This window comes from Pan paniscus, chromosome 20 (assembly GCF_029289425.2).
Source record: "Pan paniscus chromosome 20, NHGRI_mPanPan1-v2.0_pri, whole genome shotgun sequence".
Lineage (NCBI taxonomy): Eukaryota > Metazoa > Chordata > Mammalia > Primates > Hominidae > Pan > Pan paniscus.
Genome location: NC_073269.2, coordinates 55,541,425 through 55,561,608, shown reverse-complemented (window position 1 = coordinate 55,561,608; position 20,184 = coordinate 55,541,425). Strand labels below are relative to the sequence as shown.

Below are 20,184 nucleotides of genomic sequence, written 5' to 3'. Positions count from 1 at the left end.
AGCCTCTCAAAGTGCTGGGATTACAGGAACGCCCTGCCTTGATAAATATTTCTTGAGTTAATAAGTGATTGTTGAGGCCGGGCACAGTGGCTCACATCTGTAGTCCCAGAACTTTGGGAGGCCAAGGCGGGCGGATCACCCGAGGTCGGGAGTTTGAGACCAGCCTGACCAACATGGAGAAACCCCGTCTCTACTAAAAATACAAAATTAGCCTGGCGTGGTGGCAGGCGCCTATAATCCCAGCTACTCGGGAGGCTGAGGCAGGAGAATTGCTTGAACCCAGGAGGCGGAGGTTGCTGTGAGCCCAGATGGCGCCATTGCACTCCAGCCTGGGCAACAAGAATGAAACTCCATCTCAAAAAAAAAAAAAAAAAAAAAAAAAGTGATTGTCTATACCCTCCTCTTCTTTAGTGAATCCTAGGATCATCAGTAGATGGAGGAACTTCAGTGGTAAATGCTCAAAGCACAATGTGAGTTAGTGGGGCATGGTGGTGCACACCTGTTGTCCTCAGCTACTCGGGAGGCTGAGGTGGGAGCCCAGGGAGGTTAAGACTGCAGTGAGCTGCCCCTGGGCGACAGAGTGAGACCCTGTCTCAAAAAGGAAGGAAGGGAGGAAGGAAAGGAGGAAGGAAGGAACGAACGAAGAAAGGAGGAAGGAAGGAAAGAAGGAAGAAAGAAGGAAAGAAAAAAGAGAAAGAAAAAGGAAGGAGGAAGGGGAAAGGAAGGAAGATAGAGAAAGAAGAAGGAATGAAAGAAGGAAAGAAAAAAGAAGAGAAAGAAGAGGAAAGAAGGAAAGAAAAGGCAGGCAGGCAAGCACAATGTGTCTGCAATGGGGTGAATTGTGAGGGAGGGGGAGAAAAGATGGGGAAGAGGTCAGGGTGGGAGTGACTTCAGGTAGGGTCTTTCCGGCCGCGGAACGGATGAGCGAACGTGGGCGCCGTGTCCACCAGAGGGCGCAACGTATCCCTGCCCATCGTCTCAGAGAACTACATCTCCCAGCGGCCCTCGGAGTGCGCGGCCCTTCTCAAACGAGCGCTGAGGCTCAGAGGCCGCTGGGACTTGTGGTTGGAACGGTGAGCCGCTGGAGGGGGCCGAGTAACTCATTCCCAGGTCCTGAAAAAGTGTGGGGCTGGGTCCTTTCCTCCTTCCTCGGTTTCCATGGCGATGGTTTCGGCAAAGGCCCAAGTTTTGGCAGCGGCGGGGCCCGCTTCCCACTCCCTCCTCTTCACCATCTGCTCCACCCTCACACCTGGCCCCGAGCCGCAACCACCGCCTCCGCACCCGGGCCGGGGACTCTGCAGCCACTGGGTGGCGCGTGTGAGCGGCTCCCGCGCTGCTACTTCAGCCCCACGAGTCCCGGTTCCTACCTCCCTCCTGTCTCAGACCTGCAGCGTCCTCCGTTCTGGGGTCCCAGGGGTTTCTCAAAACTGTGAGACCCAGAGACCCAGCCAGTCAAGGCTGGAAGCGAGAGGCTGCGGCGGTCAGTGGCTTCCCGGCCACCCCGTCCTTGGCGCCCGCCCGACGCGCCGTCTGCTCCTCCCACCCCACCGCGGGCCGCATCATGAAAATTTAATACCAAATGCATTTGCGGCCCGACGCGGGGAGGTAGTGGGGAAAGGATCACCCTCCTGGGGCCTGGATCTGGAGGTGGACTCAGCGCCGGGAGATGGGCTGGTCTGAGGACAGGAGCGGGGCGGGACCCTGTCTGCGGGCCCGGGACAGGGAAGGGCCGGGCTCTACCCAACGGGGTGGCGCTGGAATTCCGGCGTGGAGACAGAGTTCGGTGGGCGGGGACAGATTCCGGGGGTGGGAGCAGGACTGGGAGGGCAGGGACAGATCCCAGAGGCGGAGGCGGTGGGCGGGGGACAGATCCCATGGGGCAGGGGCAAGACTGGGAGGGCGGGGACAGATCTCAGGGGCGGAGGCCAGAGCTCGGTGGGCGGGGTCAGATTCCGAGGGCGGAGGTAGGACTGGGAGGTCGAGGACAGATCCCAGTGGCGAGGGTCAGAAGTCGGAGGGCGGGGACAGATCCCATGGGGCCGGGGCAAGACTGGGAGGGTAGGGACAGATCCAGGGGGCGGGGAGAACTGGGTGGGCGGGGACAGATCCCATGGGGCAGGGATAGAACACAGAGGGCGGGGACAGATCCCAGGGACGGAGGCCAGAACTCGGTGGGTGGGGACAGATTCCAGGGGGCAGAGACAGATCCTGTGTGGAAGGGGTAGAACTCAGATGGCAGGAACAGATTCCAGGGGGCAAGGACAGAACTGAGAGGGCGGGAACAGAGCCAGGGACAGATCTTAGGAGAAGGGGACACAACTCCAACGGTGGGGAGAGAACTCAGAGGGCGGGGGCAGAACTCAGGTCAGCGACAGATCCTAGGGGAGGAGACAAATTCAGAGGGCGGGTGAGGATGCCAGGGGGTGCGGATCACAATTTAGGGGGCGGGACAGATCTCAGGGGGTGGAGACAGAACTCAAATAGAGGAATGGATCCCCCGGAGCTAGGGAAGAACTCAGAGCGCGGACAGATCCCAGAGGAGCGGATAAATAACCCAATGGGGAGACTATGGGGTCGCAGCTGGCACTGGCGGGGTGTGTGAAATATAACTGTGGGGGGCGGAAGCCAGAGGGAAGAAAATCGGGGTTAGGGAATGAAACTCAGGGAGAGAAGCAACAGGGAGGAGAGAGACGCCGGAGGGAGAATAGAGCTGGAGGAGTATGGGATTCAAAGGGGAAAGATGGAAACTAAGGAGGAGATGGAGCTCAAGGGTGAAGAACCCGGGTGGCAAAAGGGACTAGAGGGGGACGACAGGTGGATCGAAGTAGGCGTTGGACTTGAGGGGAAAGAATTTCCCTTGAATGAGAAAAGAAAGAACTCCCTGGATGAGACTATTGGAACTGGGGACGAGGTGGGATGGGGATGGAATTGCGGGGTGGGGGCGGGGAGGAGTGAAGGAACTGGAGGATGAACGCAGAGGGAAAGTCAGAGAAGACAGGATTGTAAGGGACGAAATTAGGGGGAACAGAAGTCGGGGAGAGAAATGATGGGGATGAGAACTCAGGAGAGGAGAGAAAATCTGGGTAGGAGCCAGGGGTGATGGAACAGGGATAGGGGGAGTAGCCTGGGAAAGGAACAAAACTGGGGGGCGTGAACTCGGAGGCGTGAGTTCAGAACCCACAGGCGTGGTCTTGGAAGGCTCAGGAGGGGACAGGACGAGGATGAAAGGGCTGCGAGAGGGGGCGGGTCTGACAGACGAGGGGAGGGGCCTGGTGGGGCCGGGGCGGGGCCTCCCGCGCCCCGCCCCCGGCGCTGAGTCCTGTGACAGCCCCCGGGCCGCCTGCACTTGCAGCCTCCTTCCCCCCGAGCGGAGCTGCGGGGCCGGCCGGGCCGGGGCGGACCCCGGGAACCCGGACGCGGCCGCCCGGGCCCGCGGGCGGGGGGATCGGCGGGGGGGACCGGCGGGGTGACCGGCGGCAGGAGCCGCCACCATGGAGTTCCGCCAGGAGGAGTTTCGGAAGCTAGCGGGTCGTGCTCTCGGGAAGCTGCACCGGTGAGCCTGGCGGGGGTCCCGGGAGAAGAGTGGGAGGATCTGAGGAGGATGCTAATTCCCACCTGGGCGCAGACTGACAGATGAACGGGCGATACCCCGGCATGGGGGTCCACCCATCTGTCCAGTTTTCTGCCGTGGGCTCCGACGGCGCTGTTCTCCCTGGTCGAGCCTTGTCCATTATCCTGTTCATTTTTCTGCACCCCACCCCACCCGGCTCCACTCTTTCTCTGGTGCTGTAAATGCCTCTCTCCCGGGTCTCTGGCTCCTCCCCCACCACTTCTGGGTCTCTGTCCCCGTCTCTTTCTGGATGTCTCTGCCCCCTTTCTCTCTGGGTCTCCGTCTCCCTCTTTTTCCAGATCTCGGCTCCCTTCTCTCTGGGCCCCTCCTCCCTAGATCTCTGCCTCTGCTTCTTTGCGTCTCTGTGCCCCTCTCTCTGGTTCTCTGGCCATTGCTCTCACTGGATCTCTATCAACTCCTGACTCAGAGTCTCTGTCCCCCTCTTTCTGGGTCTCTCCTCTTCCCTGGATCTCTGGTCCCCACTTCTCTGGGTCCCTGTCCCCGTCTCTGTGTTTTAATTCTCCCACCATGGGTCTCTCCGTCTCTCTGTGTCTTTTTCCGTTTCTGTCTGGCATGGAGTTTAATCTGCAGCTAAAGCGGATTGGGGCTCATAGCCCGTTGTCCTTGAGGGGGTGAGGCTGGGTGGAAGAGGTCACAGCACCCTGGGTCCCTGGGAGAGAAAGGAGTTAGAGGCCAAAAATTTCAGTTCCTGGGGTAGGACAGCCTTCCCAAAGGATATAGGCTGGGGCTGACAGGGACTCCCTCCCAACCAGGTTGATGACCCCAGTGACCCGAGTGTCCCTCAGGATAATCTGGACACCTCCCCACAGGCTCTCACCCCCAACCCCAGCTTTGGCTCTAAGTCAGATAAATTACTCAGCTGCGGAAAAGCCTAAAAATATATCTGGCCACAGTGCACGAAGGAGATGGCCTCATCAGCACCATGCCCCTGCCGCCGTGCCCTCAGGCCCTGTCCCCTTGGCCCACAGCCCTGACCCTGTGTTTCGCTGAGCTTCAGTCCACCTCGCTAGGCCATGGGGGTCCTTTGCTAAGTCTAACATCAGTCTTGCTTGCTGCAGATCACCGCTTAGCTCCAAAGTTACCCCACCCTCTAGTAACATGAGAGACAAGAATAAGGCTGGACAGAAGTGGGGGGAGGTGGGCAGGAGGATGGTGCAGTGACGGAGGTTGGCGGTGGAGGGGAAGCTGAGATAACCTCACCCCTTCTTTTTCCAATTTTCCAGCCCCTCCCCACCCTTTTTCTCGCCTCCTTTCACGAGTTTCTCAAAATACATCAGTGTGAAGTCAGGAGAATAAGAGAGAGAGAAAGAGACGTGCTGGTGGAGGGGGCTGGGGGGTGGCAGCGGGAGGGATGTGTTCCTCAGGCCCCTCCCTCAGTCTCTGCCTCTGTTTCTCATCTGTGCTAGGGTTTCTCACAGTCAATCTCTCTGGCTCTCACTCTCTGAGTTACCTCTTGGGTCCCCAGAGACACCCGGGCTCTGGCCAGGACCATCAGCAGGGAGTTTGTGCAGAGAAAAGCATTTGCTTCCAATGCCTGGGGTTTGCTCTGATGGTTGGAGGGAGAGGGGAATACCCCATATTAGAGACAACAGGTTGATCTCATTCAATCCTCTAGACAAAGATGGGGAAACTGAGGCTCCATTCTGGGGTTGGGGAGATCAGTGGATGAGTATGAGCCCCATGATTTGAACCCAGGTCAGTCTCCCTCCCAAGCCTAGAACAGAGCTCTTCCTTGAGATGAGTGATGCCACAGCTGGTGGGGAGCTTCCTTGCACCCAGGGTGACTTGGAACAAGGACATGGGGGAATGGGATGCCAGAGAAATGAGAACCCAAGGTGCCTCCTTTCTGAGAGCCAGGTCTTGGGCAGGGGGATGCCGAGGGCCAGTAAGGGATCAAGTCCCATTGCTGTTCTTGTCTGTGACCTTGGAGTGCCACTTCAGCTCCCCGAGCCTCAGTTTCCTTAGTTGTACAATGGGAAGAGAAGAGAGAGCAGAGGGACATAAGGAGACAAAGACGTGGGGGAGTGGACAGAGATCCTGAGAGAAGCAGAGAGAGAGAGAGGGAGACACAGAGAAGTTGAGACATCTCGATTTGGGGTAATGGCCTCCTAAGTGTTGCTTTTCCTCATCGCCAAGTCCCCAGGCCTGAGTTTGGGGTATCCAGGGAGGGGAGGGGGATTTGCATCTAGGGTCTCCCTTCTCTGTCCTTGTCCCCTGCAAAGCATCAGGGCCACCTTCATCTCTGTGTCCTTGGTCCTCTTGCTCTAAAATGATTGATATCACCTTGAAGTTCCCTCTTTATTCTCTTGCATTTTTGCCCTTGTCCCCATTTTATAGATGTGGGATACTGAGACCCCCTGCTTAGACAACCTTGATTAGAGATCTGACATCTCCTCATATTAACAAGGAATCTCACATCAGGGGCTGCAATCACATCTTGAGTTTCAGGGTCAAATATCATCCGATGTCAACCTGGGTCAGTCTAATCTCTTTGGGTGATGTGTGCTGATGGGTGGGGGGAGTTACTGCCATCCTGTACTATTCGTCCTAGTGGCTTCAATCCCCCCTATCTCTGGCTCTCTGTCTTCTTCCTCTTGGGGTCTCATTCCTACTCCTTCTGGGTTCTGTCCACTCCCTGGCTTCTCCCACCCCTGTTTCTTAACTGCCCCTCCCCACCTCCTTAAGTTCTAGGACGGGGAGGGGTTGCTGTGTTCTCGCAGCTCTTCCACCTCCCTCCCCCTGGACCGTCTGGCTGTTCCTTCCTCCCCCGTCCCAGTCTCCCTCGCCTCCATCTGTTCCAGCCCCTTCCTGGGATCCAGCCCGATCCCCTGGCTGCCTACCCACCTCAGAGAGGGGCCGCACCTCACAAATCACGTCCCCAGCCTGTCTATCCTCCGTCTCCCAGGCTCTCCATCTTTCTCTTGCATTCTGGATCTCTGTTCTCATCTCTCTGCATCTATGTCCTATCTCCTGGGTTTCTGTCCCCGCCTCTCTTTGGGACTCTGTCTGCTTCCTTCTCTAGGTTTCCATCTCTTCCCTCTCTGGGTCTCTGTCCCCCTATTTCTAAGTCTCTCTCCCCCTCTCTCTGGGTCTCTGTCTCCCTCTCTCTGGGTCTCTGTCATCCTCTGTGTCTCTGACCCCTCCATCTCTGGGTCTCTGTCCCCCTCTCTATCTGGGTCTCTGTTCCTCTCTCTCTGGGTCTCTGTCTCCCTTTCTCTCTGGGTCTCTGTCCCCCTCTTTCTGGGTCTCTGTCCCACTATGTCTCTGGGTCTCTGTCCCCCTGTTTCTCTGGGTCTCTGTCCCCCTCTCTCTCTGGGTCTCTGCTCCCCTGTTATTCTCTCTCCCTCTCTCTGGGTCTCTGTCCCCCTCTCTATCTGGGTCTCTGTTCCTCTCTCTCTGGGTCTCTGTCTCCCTTTCTCTCTGGGTCTCTGTCCCCCTCTTTCTGGGTCTCTGTCCCGCTATGTCTCTGGGTCTCTGTCCCCCTGTATCTCTGGGTCTCTGTCCCCCTCTCTCTCTGGGTCTCTGCTCCCTTGTTATTCTCTCTCCCTCTCTCTGGGTCTCTGTCTCTTCCTCTCTAGATCTCTGTCCCCCTTTCACTGGATCTCTCTCCCTTCTTCTGTCTGTGACCCCCTCTCTCTGGGCCTCTGTACAACTCCCCCCATCTCTGTCACCCTCTTTTTGGGTCTTTCTCCACCTGTCTGAAGGCACCTCTCTCTCTCTGCAGCCTCTCTCTGGGTTTGAGGCAGCCCTCCAAATACCCTCTTCGTCATCACAGACTTGATTCTGGATCCAGAACGGGCGGGGGCGAGAGTCACGCTGGGGAATGAGCCAATCCCCCTACCAGGGCCATCTGTCCCCTGCCAGGACACCACCCGCCACTCCCCCTCCCTACCCCCTAGGCTGGCAGCCTGGACTCAAGGTTCCCTAGGGATGCCTGGGACGGGCTGCTGGATTCCCAGGGTCCTGGACATCTCCCTACCCCCTAGCAAACGTGGCTGAGAAGCATCTGTTCTTTTGACACCTTTGCTGAAGCATCTCCTTAGCACCTTTTGCTTCCTCGAATAGACTCTTATCCGGGAGAGGCGGCTGGAGAGTCTTTGGGCCTCGGAATGGGGGCACAGGCTCTTTAATCCCAAAGGGTTGTCTGGGGTCTAAGTCTCCTGAGTTGAAGGATTTGACAGAGCTGGGAGAGGGGGACTGAAGACCGTCAATGTGAAGAAGGAGGGGGCTGGGGGCCTGAATTCCCGGTCTGAGGGAGATGGAGGATTTCTGGATCAGGGGGGCGAAGGGAGCCAGGGACCTGGACTCTTGGTGAAGGAGGAGGTGCGGGCTTAGAATTCTGGATGTTGAAAAGCAGGTTTTGCCCTGGATCCTGGTCTTGGGGGTGAGGGGGCTGGGGGCCTGGACTTCCGAGTCTCTGGCTCTTGCTGTCCCGCAGCCTTCTGGAGAAGCGGCAGGAAGGCGCGGAGACGCTGGAGCTGAGTGCGGATGGGCGCCCGGTGACCACGCAGACCCGGGACCCGCCGGTGGTGGACTGCACCTGCTTCGGCCTCCCTCGCCGCTACATTATCGCCATCATGAGTGGTCTGGGCTTCTGCATCAGCTTTGGCATCCGCTGCAACCTGGGCGTGGCCATCGTCTCCATGGTCAATAACAGCACGACCCACCGCGGGGGCCACGTGGTGGTGCAGGTAGCTCAAGGCCTGAGCCCTTGCAGAGCCCCGCCCCGCTCACCGAGCTCCGCCTACGCCCCCATGACGTCACATTCACCCACCAGACGTCCAGGCCACGCCCCTTCCGAAACGCTGTCGGAATAGCTCCGCCCAATCCGTGCGCCCCTTAGTTCTGACCTCGCCTTAGGGGCCGCCTCCGTTTCCTAAGCCCCGTCCTGATCTAAATGAAGTCCCGCCCTTATTTCCAGGGGCTTGATTGAAAAATGTAGAGTCCGCCCCAACATCAGGTTCCCTAGGGGTTGCCCCTGCCCCATTTTGGACCTACTAGCAATTTTGCTCACGCCTGTACCCCAAGCTCATGTCCCCGGGTCACATCTATTTAATCTCAGTCCCATCTCAGGTTCCTCCCTGAATGTGATCCTTTTTTGAAACCCTGCCACTGCCTACGTCCCACTGCATGTGTTGTGTCCCTTATCTAAAGACCCACAGGGTCTCCCAGGCTACAGTGCAGTGGGGCCATTGCTCTGTCGCCCAAGCTGGAGTGCAGTGGCACCATCACTGCAGCCTCGAACTCCTGGGCTCAAGTGACTCTCCTGCCTCAGCCTTCTGAGCAGCTGGGACTACAGGCGTGCGCCGGCATACCCAGCTAACATTTTAATTTTTATCTTTGTAGAGACAAGGTCTCACTATGTTGCCCAGGCTGGTCTCGGACTCCTGGGCTCAAGCGATCCTCCTGCCTCGGCCTCCCAGTCCTGGGAGTACAGGCGTGAGCCACCGTGCCCTGTCCTTTCTCCTATTTTAATTTCAGCATAGGCCTTGCCCCTGCATCAGAAAAGAGTCCTGATTTGTGCCTTTGTCCTACCTGAAGTTCCTCCCCTTGCTCCCTTCCAATCTGGTCCGCCCCCTTGGCTGCTTCGTGTCCCCGCCTGGACCCTGTGCAGGTCACTCCACAAACGCTCATAAGCTGGATATAAGTGGAGAGAGTCATCATCATACATGGGCCCCTAGGCTTTCATGGAGGCAAGGAAGCAGGCAAAGCAAGGCGTCTAGGTGGTGATGGACTCCATTGTTAAGGCAGCATAGGCCCTAGCAACGTGGAAGAGCGGAGTTTGTAGACTTTAATTGACAGAAAGATAGTGAGAGCTTTGATTGGCAGGCGTTTGGAGGTGGGAGGGGTTCCTCGTTGCTGATAGGTCGAGACGCTAAGTCTGTGGGTGCTGATTGGTGGAGCGGCAGAGCCTGGACAGGGCGGCTGATTTAATGTACATTTTGGCCCGCAGAAAGCCCAGTTCAGCTGGGATCCAGAGACTGTCGGCCTCATACACGGCTCCTTTTTCTGGGGCTACATTGTCACTCAGATTCCAGGAGGATTTATCTGTCAAAAATTTGCAGCCAACAGGTACAGTGGTGGGGTCTCAAAGTGGGCGGTAACTACAGTTGTGTGGGTGGAGTTAGAGGGCGTGGTCTTGAATTTGCGGGCTGGCTCTGGTAAATGGGAGAAGCCTGGATTTGGGGGTGGGTCTTAGAGAAAGGTGGGGCTTGCGATTGAGGAAGGTGTAAGTCAGAGAGGTGGTGGGACCTGGGGTCCCGGGGACCACTGGGCCTAGCTTGCTGTGGGCGGGAAAGGCAGAATCCCGGGCATGGCTGGATAGCTTGGATTCTTTTCTCTGACCCTTCCCATCAGAGTTTTCGGCTTTGCTATTGTGGCAACATCCACTCTAAACATGCTGATCCCCTCAGCTGCCCGCGTCCACTATGGCTGTGTCATCTTCGTGAGGATCCTGCAGGGGTTGGTAGAGGTAAATCCCCGCCTGATATGACCCTGCCCTCGCTCGGACCCTGCCTCTTCTCAGTGACCTTGGTTTTCTCCTCTTTAGGGGGTCACATACCCCGCCTGCCATGGGATCTGGAGCAAATGGGCCCCACCCTTAGAACGGAGTCGCCTGGCGACGACAGCCTTTTGTGGTGAGAGGAAGAGGGATCCTCACTCCTGAATCTGAGGGAGGAGGGGTTGGGGCCTGGACTGTTGGGTCTGAGCGGGGAGGGGCTGGGGGGGCTGAACTCCTGTGTCTGAGGGAGGAGGAGAAGACTCTGGACCTGGACTCCCAGGTCTGAGGGAAGAGGGGCTGGGGCTGGACTCCTGGGTCTGAGAGAGGAGGGGCTGGGGGCCTGGACTCTTGGGTCTGAGGGAGGAGGGACTGGAGGCCCGCACTCCTGGGTCTGAGAGGAGGAGCTGAGGGCCTGCACTCCTGTGTCTGAGAGAGGAGGGGTTGGGCCTGGACTCCTGGGTCTGAGGGAGGAGGAGCTGGGGGCCTGGACTCCTGGGTCTGGGGGAGGAGGAGCTGGGGGCCTGGACTCTTGGGTCCGAGCGAGGAGGGGCTAGGCCTGGATTCCTGGGTCTAAGGGAGGAGGGGCTGTGGCCTGTAATTCAGTGTCTGGAAAGGTGGAAGTGGTGGGGGTCCGCACTCCTTGATCTGAGGGAAGATGGGCCTGTTCTCTCCCCCGCATCCTCCCCCTTAGGTTCCTATGCTGGGGCGGTGGTGGCGATGCCCCTTGCCGGGGTCCTTGTGCAGTACTCAGGATGGAGCTCTGTTTTCTACGTCTACGGTGAGGGACCCGGATGCCTGGTTCCGGGTGGCGCTGGGGCGGAGCGGGGCCGGTCCTCACCTCGCTCCCATCCCCCTCCTGACCCCCCCAGGCAGCTTCGGGATCTTCTGGTACCTGTTCTGGCTGCTCGTCTCCTACGAGTCCCCCGCGCTGCACCCCAGCATCTCGGAGGAGGAGCGCAAGTACATCGAGGACGCCATCGGAGAGAGCGCGAAACTCATGAACCCCCTCACGGTCCGGGACCAAATCTTCGGGGAAGGGGCGGGGAGAGATAGCAAGCCACGAACCTGCACAGCGTGTAGATCAGGGAGGGTTCCTGCAGACTCTAGAGGAGACGGGACTGGAACGCAAAGAGAGGGCTAGAACCTAGGAGGCGGGTTGCAACCCGCGGAGGACGGGATTCTCAGGTGCTGGGGGCAGGGTTAGGTCGGGAGTTGAGCAGGATTAGAACCACTGACAGGGCATGGTTAAAGCCAGCAGAGAAGGGATTAGAATGTGGGGGGTTTTGCTTAGACCTTGAGTTGAGGCTGTATTTTGGGAGCATTTTTGATAAAAAGAGACTCCTAGGGCAGGCTCAGTGGCTTCCGCCTGCAATCCCAACACTTTGGGGGTGGAGACTGCAGGATCGCTTGAGCCCAGGAGTTCCAGACCAGCTTGGGCAACATGGCGAAACCCCCGTCTCTACTCAAAATACAAAATACAAAAAGTAAAAATAAAAATAAAAAAAGAAAAAGACAGGTTCCTGAGGGGCCCGGACACCTGCGGACCTGAGAGGCTACCATAGGGCCAGGACCCCTTCATCACTCAAGTGTCACCTTGAGGCTAGGATCCCTGGGTCCCCACTGCAACATGGTGTAGCCCGCGCCTTTGGGTCCATAGAAGTTTCAGTGCGGTCGGGATCCTTTGGTCTCTGCAGAACTACACTGTGGTCCCTGAAGGGACTCGGAGAAGCCCTCAGCCCCGCTCCCCGTCTTAGCGGCCCTCCCCTCGCCCCCACAGAAGTTTAGCACTCCCTGGCGGCGCTTCTTCACGTCTATGCCAGTCTATGCCATCATCGTGGCCAACTTCTGCCGCAGCTGGACGTTCTACCTGCTGCTCATCTCCCAGCCCGCCTACTTCGAAGAAGTGTTCGGCTTCGAGATCAGCAAGGTAGAGCCCAGGAGGAGAGGGCAGGGGGGCGCGGAGGGGTCGGCGGGAGGGAACTGGCGGCGATCCCGAGGCAGGGAGGAGCCGGTGGTGCACGGACCGGGCAGAGACGCCGAGCCGGCGGCCCCGAACCCTAGTGTCCCCTGTACACCTGTTCCCGCAGGTAGGCCTGGTGTCCGCGCTGCCCCACCTGGTCATGACCATCATCGTGCCCATCGGCGGCCAGATCGCGGACTTCCTGCGGAGCCGCCGCATCATGTCCACCACCAACGTGCGCAAGTTGATGAACTGCGGAGGTGAGTGGGGAGGGGCCTGGGCCGGCTCTAGGACAGCCTGGGTGGAGCAGAGCGGGATTGAGAGGTGATGGGGAGTGGTTACAGGCGGAAACCATCCAGCCTGCCCCAGGAGTCCCTTTCTATGCAAAGGGCCGTGGCCAACAGGGTGGAGCCGGGGCAGGGCAGGCCTGGATGAAAGGGACTGTCACGCGGCCGTCCAAGGGGCCACCGCGTGGAAGGGCAGGGTGAGCGAGACTTCCCGGGTGGAGCAGAGGCAAGACCGAGTTGGGCCTGGAGGGACAAGGCCTGCACAAAGTTGGGTGTGGTAGGACACGAACTAGGTGATGAAGAGGCGCTAAGAGTAAGGCACCTGGAGAGACAGGGTCTAGGGGGCCTGCTGTCTAACAAGTGAGATTTGCTAGGCGTGGTGGCGCGCGCCTGTGGTCCCATCTACTTGGGAGGCTGAGAAGGGAGGATCGCTGGAGCCCAGAAGTGCGAGGCCGCAGTGAGCTATGATCGCACCGCAGCACTCCAGCCTGGGCGACAGAGCGAGACTTTGTTTCTAGAAAAATTAAAATTACAATTAAAAATTAAAAAACAGGCAGGGCATGGTGGCTAACCCCTGTAATCCCAGCACTTTCGGAGGCGAAGGCCGGTGGATCACTTGAGCTCAGGAGTTTGAGACCAGCCTGGGCAACATCGTGAGACTTTGTCTCTTAAAAAAAAAAAAAAATCAAAAATTAAAAAAAACCCCAAAAACTCATGAGTGGGGATTGAGGGGAAGGTGTGAATGTGCACAGCAGGGATCCTGCGTGTTCGGGGAGTGGCCTAGTCAAGGGGTGGAGCTACGGGAGGGGCGATGGAGCTGGTGGGCGTGGTCAGGGCTGGGTCTTGGAGAAGTAGGGGCCTGGTTAGGGTGGGTGCGGGTGGCGTGGAGGGCGCGAAGAGGCCTGGGCGTGGAGGTGGCCAGACTGGGGCGGATAGAAGCGGTTTGGGGCTGGAGCAGGTCTGGAAGGGCGGTGTGGGGCAGCCTGCGCCCTGCTCCGGCCGACACTCAGGAGACGCGGGCCCCCCCTCCCCGTAGGCTTCGGCATGGAAGCCACGCTGCTGTTGGTGGTCGGCTACTCGCACTCCAAGGGCGTGGCCATCTCCTTCCTGGTCCTAGCCGTGGGCTTCAGCGGCTTCGCCATCTCTGGTGAGAACCGCGGATCCGCAGCTTGGGGGACTCTGGTCAGCTCTGTAGGGAACTTCCTGGCTCAGGAACGGGGCTTCTCAGCCTCACAAAAGGTGGAACATGAGTGGCGGGGAGGGGAGAGGGTTGAGAACGTCCCAGTGGGAATCACTCGAGTGAGATTCTGGTGTGACGCCTTCCGACTTGTCTTTCCGCCAGGGTTCAACGTGAACCACCTGGACATAGCCCCGCGCTACGCCAGCATCCTCATGGGCATCTCCAACGGCGTGGGCACACTGTCGGGCATGGTGTGCCCCATCATCGTGGGGGCCATGACTAAGCACAAGGTCGGTGCCGCAGTCCTGACTCAGTCTGCCTCCAAGTGTGTGCTTCGTACCTAACTGACCACGTGGTGGCACTGTCTCTGGGGTGCCATCCCTGCCTTTTCAGCCTCTCTGGGTCTCTGCCTCCCTTCCTCTAGGCCTCCCCCTCTCTCCGCCTCTGTTTCTCTGTCCTCCCATTTGACCTCAGCCCTATTGTCCCCTGCAGACTCGGGAGGAGTGGCAGTACGTGTTCCTAATTGCCTCCCTGGTGCACTATGGAGGTGTCATCTTCTACGGGGTCTTTGCTTCTGGAGAGAAGCAGCCGTGGGCAGAGCCTGAGGAGATGAGCGAGGAGAAGTGTGGCTTCGTTGGCCATGACCAGCTGGCTGGCAGTGACGACAGCGAAATGGAGGATGAGGCTGAGCCCCCGGGGGCACCCCCTGCACCACCGCCCTCCTATGGGGCCACACACAGCACATTTCAGCCCCCCAGGCCCCCACCCCCTGTCCGGGACTACTGACCATGTGCCTCCCACTGAATGGCAGTTTCCAGGACCTCCATTCCACTCATCTCTGGCCTGAGTGACAGTGTCAAGGAACCCCGCTCCTCTCTGTCCTGCCTCAGGCCTAAGAAGCACTCTCCCTTGTTCCCAGTGCTGTCAAATCCTCTTTCCTTCCCAATTGCCTCTCAGGGGTAGTGAAGCTGCAGACTGACAGTTTCAAGGATACCCAAATTCCCCTAAAGGTTCCCTCTCCACCCGTTCTGCCTCAGTGGTTTCAAATCTCTCCTTTCAGGGCTTTATTTGAATGGACAGTTCGACCTCTTACTCTCTCTTGTGGTTTTGAGGCACCCCCACCCCCCCCCCCCCCGCTTTCCTTTATCTCCAGGGACTCTCAGGCTAACCTTTGAGATCACTCAGCTCCCATCTCCTTTCAGAAAAATTCAAGGTCCTCCTCTAGAAGTTTCAAATCTCTCCCGACTCTGTTCTGCATCTTCCAGATTGGTTTAACCAATTACTCGTCCCCGCCATTCCAGGGATTGATTCTCACCAGCGTTTCTGAGGGAAAATGGCGGTTTCGAGTCCCCCCTTCCTTGCCCACTTCACATCTCCCCTACCAGCAGATTCTGCGAAAGCACCAAATTTCCCAAGACCCTCTTCTCCCTAGCTTAGCATAATGTCTGGGGAAACAACCAAAATCGCAATTTTAACAATATGCCTCTCCACCCCCGTGCACTTTTTCTGACATGGTTTTCAGGTCTAAATAGCGGCTGCTCCAGTCCATGAACTCAAAGGTTTGAAGCTACCACCATTGAACTCCCCCATGGTGGTTTCATGATGCCCCCTCCCCAATTCCTCGCACTTTATTCTCCTGGGTGGTTTCGAACTACCCTGTTTCTCAGTGGCCATTTGTTGTGTCCCTCAGGGGCTTAATGACTCAAAATCTGGGATCCTTCCCCTCTCAGACACCCCTCTTTCAGCTTAGAATTTGGGGAACCTATAGAGAAGTCACAGAATCCCATGAAAGGGAATGGGGCAGGAGACAGGGGTGTTTTTTCCCAGTGCAGGGTTGTGTCTTTGTGTCTCTGTCTCTGTGACTGTAAATCCTGCCCTGCCCCACTCCCAATAAAAGCTTTGGTGTACAGGCTCAGTTGTTCTTGGCTGTGGAGGTCACACAGGCATCCTGGTCCCCAGCCCCGTCCTCCCTCAGACCGAGGAGTTCAGGCCCCTAGCTCCTCCTTCCTCAGTTCCAGGGATCCAGGCCCCAGCCCCTCCTCCCCCAGACTCAGGGGTCCAGGCCCCCAGCCCTGCCTCCCTCAGACCCAGGGTTTCAGGCCCCCAGCCCCTCCTCTCCCGGAACCAGGAGTCCAGGCCCCAGCCCCTCCTCCCTCAGATCCAGGAGTCCAGGCCCCAGCCCCTCCTCCCTCAGACCCTGGGGTCCAGGCCCCCAGCACCTCCTCCCTCAGACCCAGGAGTCCAGGAACCCAGACCCTCCTTCCTCAGATGCAGGAGCCCAGGCCCCCAGCCCCTCCTCCCTCAGACCCGGGAGTCCAGATCCCCAGTCCCGCCTCTCCCAGACCCAGGGGTCCAGGCCCCCAGCCCCGCCTCCCTCAGACCCAGGGGTTCAGGACCCCAGCCCCTCCTCTCCCAGACCCAAAAGTCCAGGCCCCAGCCCCTCCTCCCTCAGATCCAGGAGTCCAGGGCCCCAGCCCCTCCTCCCTCAGACCCAGGAGTCCAGGCCCCAGCCCCTCCTCCCTCAGACCCAGGAGTCCAGACCCCCGCCCCTCCTCCCTCAGACCCAGGAGTCCAGGCCCCAGCCCCTCCTCCCTCAGACCCAGGAGTCCAGACCCCCGCCCCTCCTCCCTCAGACCCAGGGGTCCAGACCCCAGCCTCTCCTCCCTAAGTTTCAGCGGTCTCAGACTCCAGCCCCTCCCACCCCAGGGCTCAGGCCAGAGGAGGGGTCTAGCCATGGGAACATGATATTTATTCGGTCTCAGACCTTGTTCTCTGATCACAGCGCAAGCATCTCTGTATATTAGACCCTTTATCCGGGGGACTACTCTAGCTAAGCATGCCAGAAGCGCAGGGTTTTCCTTCACTGTGGGGATGTGCAGGTCCGGCAGAACTCGGTGGGGCTCACACGAAGTTGTTGGGGAGCGTGGCGGGGGACAGGGCCTCCAGACGCTGCGGGCGACCCCCGCGGGGCGGCGGGGGCAGCTTTGGTGGCAGAGGAGGTGTGGGCGGGGGCTGCTTGGTGGCGATGTGGGAAGGGACCCAGGTATCCGGAGCATAAAAGTAGAGGTCGTAGGGGTCTTTCGGGGCGTCCAAATGCAGAACTGTGGGTGCAAAGGGGCGTGGTCATCTCTGGGCTGACCCTCCAGGGCCGCTTTTGTGCGGCCGACCGATCAGGAGGCCGGAGAGAGGATTCCGATTCTGCATTTGAACTGAGTTTTCAATAAAAAGGGTGGGGGCCGCTCCAGAAACCAGGAGGCGTGGCGTCCGAGCAGCAGCGGCGGGGCCTGCAGTGGAGGGCGGGAAGTACAGGGCTCCGGGCCGCGTACCTGGAGGGGCAGGGGCGGGGCTGGCGGGGACGGCCGGCTCTGGGCCTGAAGCCGTTTCCAACCGCATTGGGAGCGGCACTGGGCTCTTGGGTGAAATTGCAGACATTTAGGGGGCTGGACGTTGCCATGGAAGAGCCGGGGCTTTCATTGACCTTGGGTGGGGGACCTGTGCTTTTTTGGCTGGGCGCCCTGTAGTGCCGGGAGAGACCAGGTTATGGAAAAGTGCAGGCATTCAAGGGGCAGGGCGCTCACCCGGTTCATCTCCGTCGTCCGGAAGCCGGTGATGTGCGAAGGGCCGCTGTCTAGCTGCCCGGCGGTAAAGACACCACAGCAGCACAAAGATGCCGATCAGCAGCGCGGTCCCCGCGAAGAACAGGCAGAGGGCCCCGCCTGCTGCGCCACGTGGTCGCCCCACCAGAGTCACGCCTGAAGGGGGATACCAGCAATCTAAGCTCCTAACCCCCTCCTCTCTCAGACCCAGGGGTCCAAGCTCCTAGCCCCTCCTCCCTCAGATCCAGGAATTCCTGTTCCCAAACCCTTCTCCCTCAGACCCAGGAGTCCAGACCCCAGCCCGTCCTCCCTCGCACCCAGGAGTCCAGGCCCCCAGCCCCTCCTCCCTCGGACCCAGGAGTCCAAACCCCAGCCCGTCCTCCCTCGGACCCAGAAGTCCAGGCCCCCAGCCCGTCCTCCCTCGGACCCAGGAGTCCAGGCCCCCAGCCCGTCCTCCCTCGCACCCAGGAGTCCAGGCCCCCAGCCCGTCCTCCCTCGGACCCAGGAGTCCAGGCCCCCAGCCCGTCCTCCCTCGGACCCAGGAGTCCAGGCCCCCAGCCCGTCCTCCCTCGGACCCAGGAGTCCAGGCCCCCAGCCTCTCCTCCCTCGGACCCAGGAATCCAGGCCCCCAGCCCCTCCCTCAGACTCAGGAGTCCGGCTCCTGCCCCTCACCGGTCTCCTTCACTCGCTCCACCACGATGATGGTGTTGACTCCCTCACCTCGGCTGTGCCTCTGGGGTGCCCGCAGAGTGGCAGGGGCCAACTGACTGGGGCGCCCTGGAAGAGCAGGGGGACCTGCAATCCGGGCTGAGGGAGGAGGGGCGTTGGACTCCTTAGGGCCAGAGTTCTGGGGGGCCTTCAGCTCAACCATTCCTGGAGAATCTGAAGTGGGCAATTTTGGGGAGTCGGGCTGGATGGCTGCAGGTGTTCCTGGTTTGGGATTCAGGGACAGCTCATTTAGAGCAGTAGCGTCATCCTTGAAGGGCACAGGTGTTTCTGGGTAGAGACTAGTGGAGATTTGAGGGTCGGAGGTCCTGGGTACATCTGTTGCATTTTGGTAGTAGGTTGTGGGGAATTCTGTTTGGGAAATTTCGGTGGGGCTGGGATTGTGGGTCACATGGGATTCTGGGTGGGGGGTTTTAGAAGGGTCAGGATGGAGAGCTTGGAGAAATTCAGAGTTTGGGGTCTCAGTGGAGTTGAGGTCATGCTTTTCTGGGGATTTGGGGTCAGGGGTCTTGGTAGGGTTAGTGTTTGAGGTCTCGGGGAGTTCTGCCTGTGAGACTTCAGTGGCATTAAGCTGCAGAATCTCTGGGGATTCTTGGGGTATAGTTTGCATAAGGTCAGTGTTTGGGGTCTCAGGAAATTCTGGGCGTGAAGTTTTGGAGAAGTTAGGTTTGGGGGTCTCAGGGGATCCTGGGTGTGGCATTTCAGTTGGGCCAGGTGTGGGGGTCTCAGAAGACTCTGGGTGTGCCATTTTGGAGAGGTTAGTTTTGGGCATGTCCAGGGATTCTGATATTGAGGTTGTGAGTGAGTCAGCTTTGGGGGTCTCAGGAGACTCTGGGTGCGGGGTTTCTCGGAGGTCAGGGTTGGGGGGCTCAGTGAAGTCAAGTGGGAAGCTTTCCAGGGAAACCGTATGAGGTGGTTTGGAAGGCTCAGGGTAAGGAGTCCCAGGAAATTCTGGGTTAAGGCGATCTCGTGTGGAATTTTCAGAAGCACCCTTCAGAGGGGAAGTCTCAGAGGGGTGGGCCATGTCCGGAAAGCCACAGCCCAAAGGCAGAGGGGCTGAGGGAGCGGCCTTGGACCTCAGGCCGGCGAGGAGGAAGACGAGGAAGAGGATCCGGCTGAATGATTTCATAGCTGTGGGAGATACCTATAGCTGCGGGGGGGGAGCGGGAAGGAAGGGGTTAAGGCCGAAGGCTCCCAGGAGCCCCGCCCACTCCCGGAGGCCACGCCCACTGGAACACAGGTGGACCACGTCCGTCCGGGGCCCAGCTTGGCGCCAGGGATGGGAAGAGAACTCAATCGCAAGTCCCTTGGAGGCTTGTGGGGCGATGGCCCAGGTAGCCAAGGGAGACTGAGGCGCGGGGCTACTTGGGAGTCGTAGTTAATTTCCTGATCTGTTTCAGCGAGGGGTCCTAGAAAAATTGGGAAAGAACGACACTTCTCCAGGCCCCAGATCTCCTCGACTTCGACTTTGGGGAGTGTCAGGGCTTCGAGGGGACGTGGGATCTCCTTCCTCTCCGAGGTCCCCCGGGACACCTTGACTCAACAGTTGTTTACACTACAGGAGGCTCCTAACGGCTGAGGGCTGGACTCATGGATTTGAGAGAGGAGGGAGACATTTGGGCTCTGGGTTAAGAAGGTTGCTGGGGGTTCAGACTCCTGGGTCTTGCAGGGTGAGGGGGCTGAGATTCCTGGCTCCTGGTTCTTTAGAGAGGAGAAGGCTGGAAGTTCAGGTGCCTAGAATTTTGAGGGAGCAAGGTTTGGGGGCTGGATTGCAGGGGTGAAAGGAGATAAGAGGCCTTGAGCTCTTGGTTCCTGAGTTAGAAAGGAATTGGGAGCTCTGAGTCCTCCAGAAATAGGGTCTGGGGTCTGGGCTCTGCAGAGTGGAGGGGTAGGGACTTGAAGAAGAGAGCTTTGGGGCAGGACTCTCAAGTCTGTTATTGAAGATGGAGCTAGGATTTCAGCATCTCCGGGGCCAGTCTGGACAGAGAAGCATAGGTCTGTGTTCAGGTGGAGGTGGAGGCGGCCGACACATCGATGGGACAGGCTTACTTGAGGTCCTGGGGTCTCTTACCTGCTCTGGTGTCCAAGGTAACAGCAGATAAGCAGAGCTGGATGCAGAGAACGGTGAATGTTGCAGAACAGATCTGGGCAGGGCGGTGGGAGGTAGGGTCTCAGGGGCACACAGGTGACGCACCTGACCCCCTCCCAGGGGATCCTGGGAGCCTAGCGACAGACTTAGACTCTTAAAGGGACAGAAGTAAAGGACATTTTCTCTGGGGTGGGGAAGGGAGTTAGAAACTGG

General features: G+C 58.8%; 2 protein-coding genes across 2 annotated transcripts; one reads left to right on the top strand and one right to left on the bottom strand.

The window, feature by feature from the left end:
* Nucleotides 1-3,343: 3,343 nt before the first annotated feature.
* Nucleotides 3,344-15,472, top strand: SLC17A7 (solute carrier family 17 member 7). The gene is made up of 12 exons (XM_003814324.6): nt 3,344-3,553; nt 8,070-8,322; nt 9,585-9,703; nt 9,989-10,103; nt 10,182-10,269; nt 10,825-10,911; nt 11,003-11,145; nt 11,911-12,060; nt 12,221-12,353; nt 13,417-13,527; nt 13,723-13,850; nt 14,053-15,472. Exons 1-12 carry the CDS (start codon nt 3,492-3,494, stop codon nt 14,344-14,346), a joined length of 1,683 nt encoding a protein of 560 aa, XP_003814372.1. The 5' UTR covers nt 3,344-3,491; the 3' UTR covers nt 14,347-15,472.
* An 822-nt stretch (nt 15,473-16,294) lies between these two features.
* Nucleotides 16,295-19,011, bottom strand: GFY (golgi associated olfactory signaling regulator). The gene is made up of 3 exons (XM_034944857.3): nt 17,829-19,011; nt 17,139-17,312; nt 16,295-16,661 (listed from the first exon to the last, which is right to left on the bottom strand). The coding sequence occupies exons 1-3, from the start codon at nt 19,009-19,011 to the stop codon at nt 16,462-16,464; spliced, it is 1,557 nt and encodes a 518-aa protein (XP_034800748.1). The 3' UTR covers nt 16,295-16,461.
* Between the last annotated feature and the right edge of the window lie 1,173 nt (nt 19,012-20,184).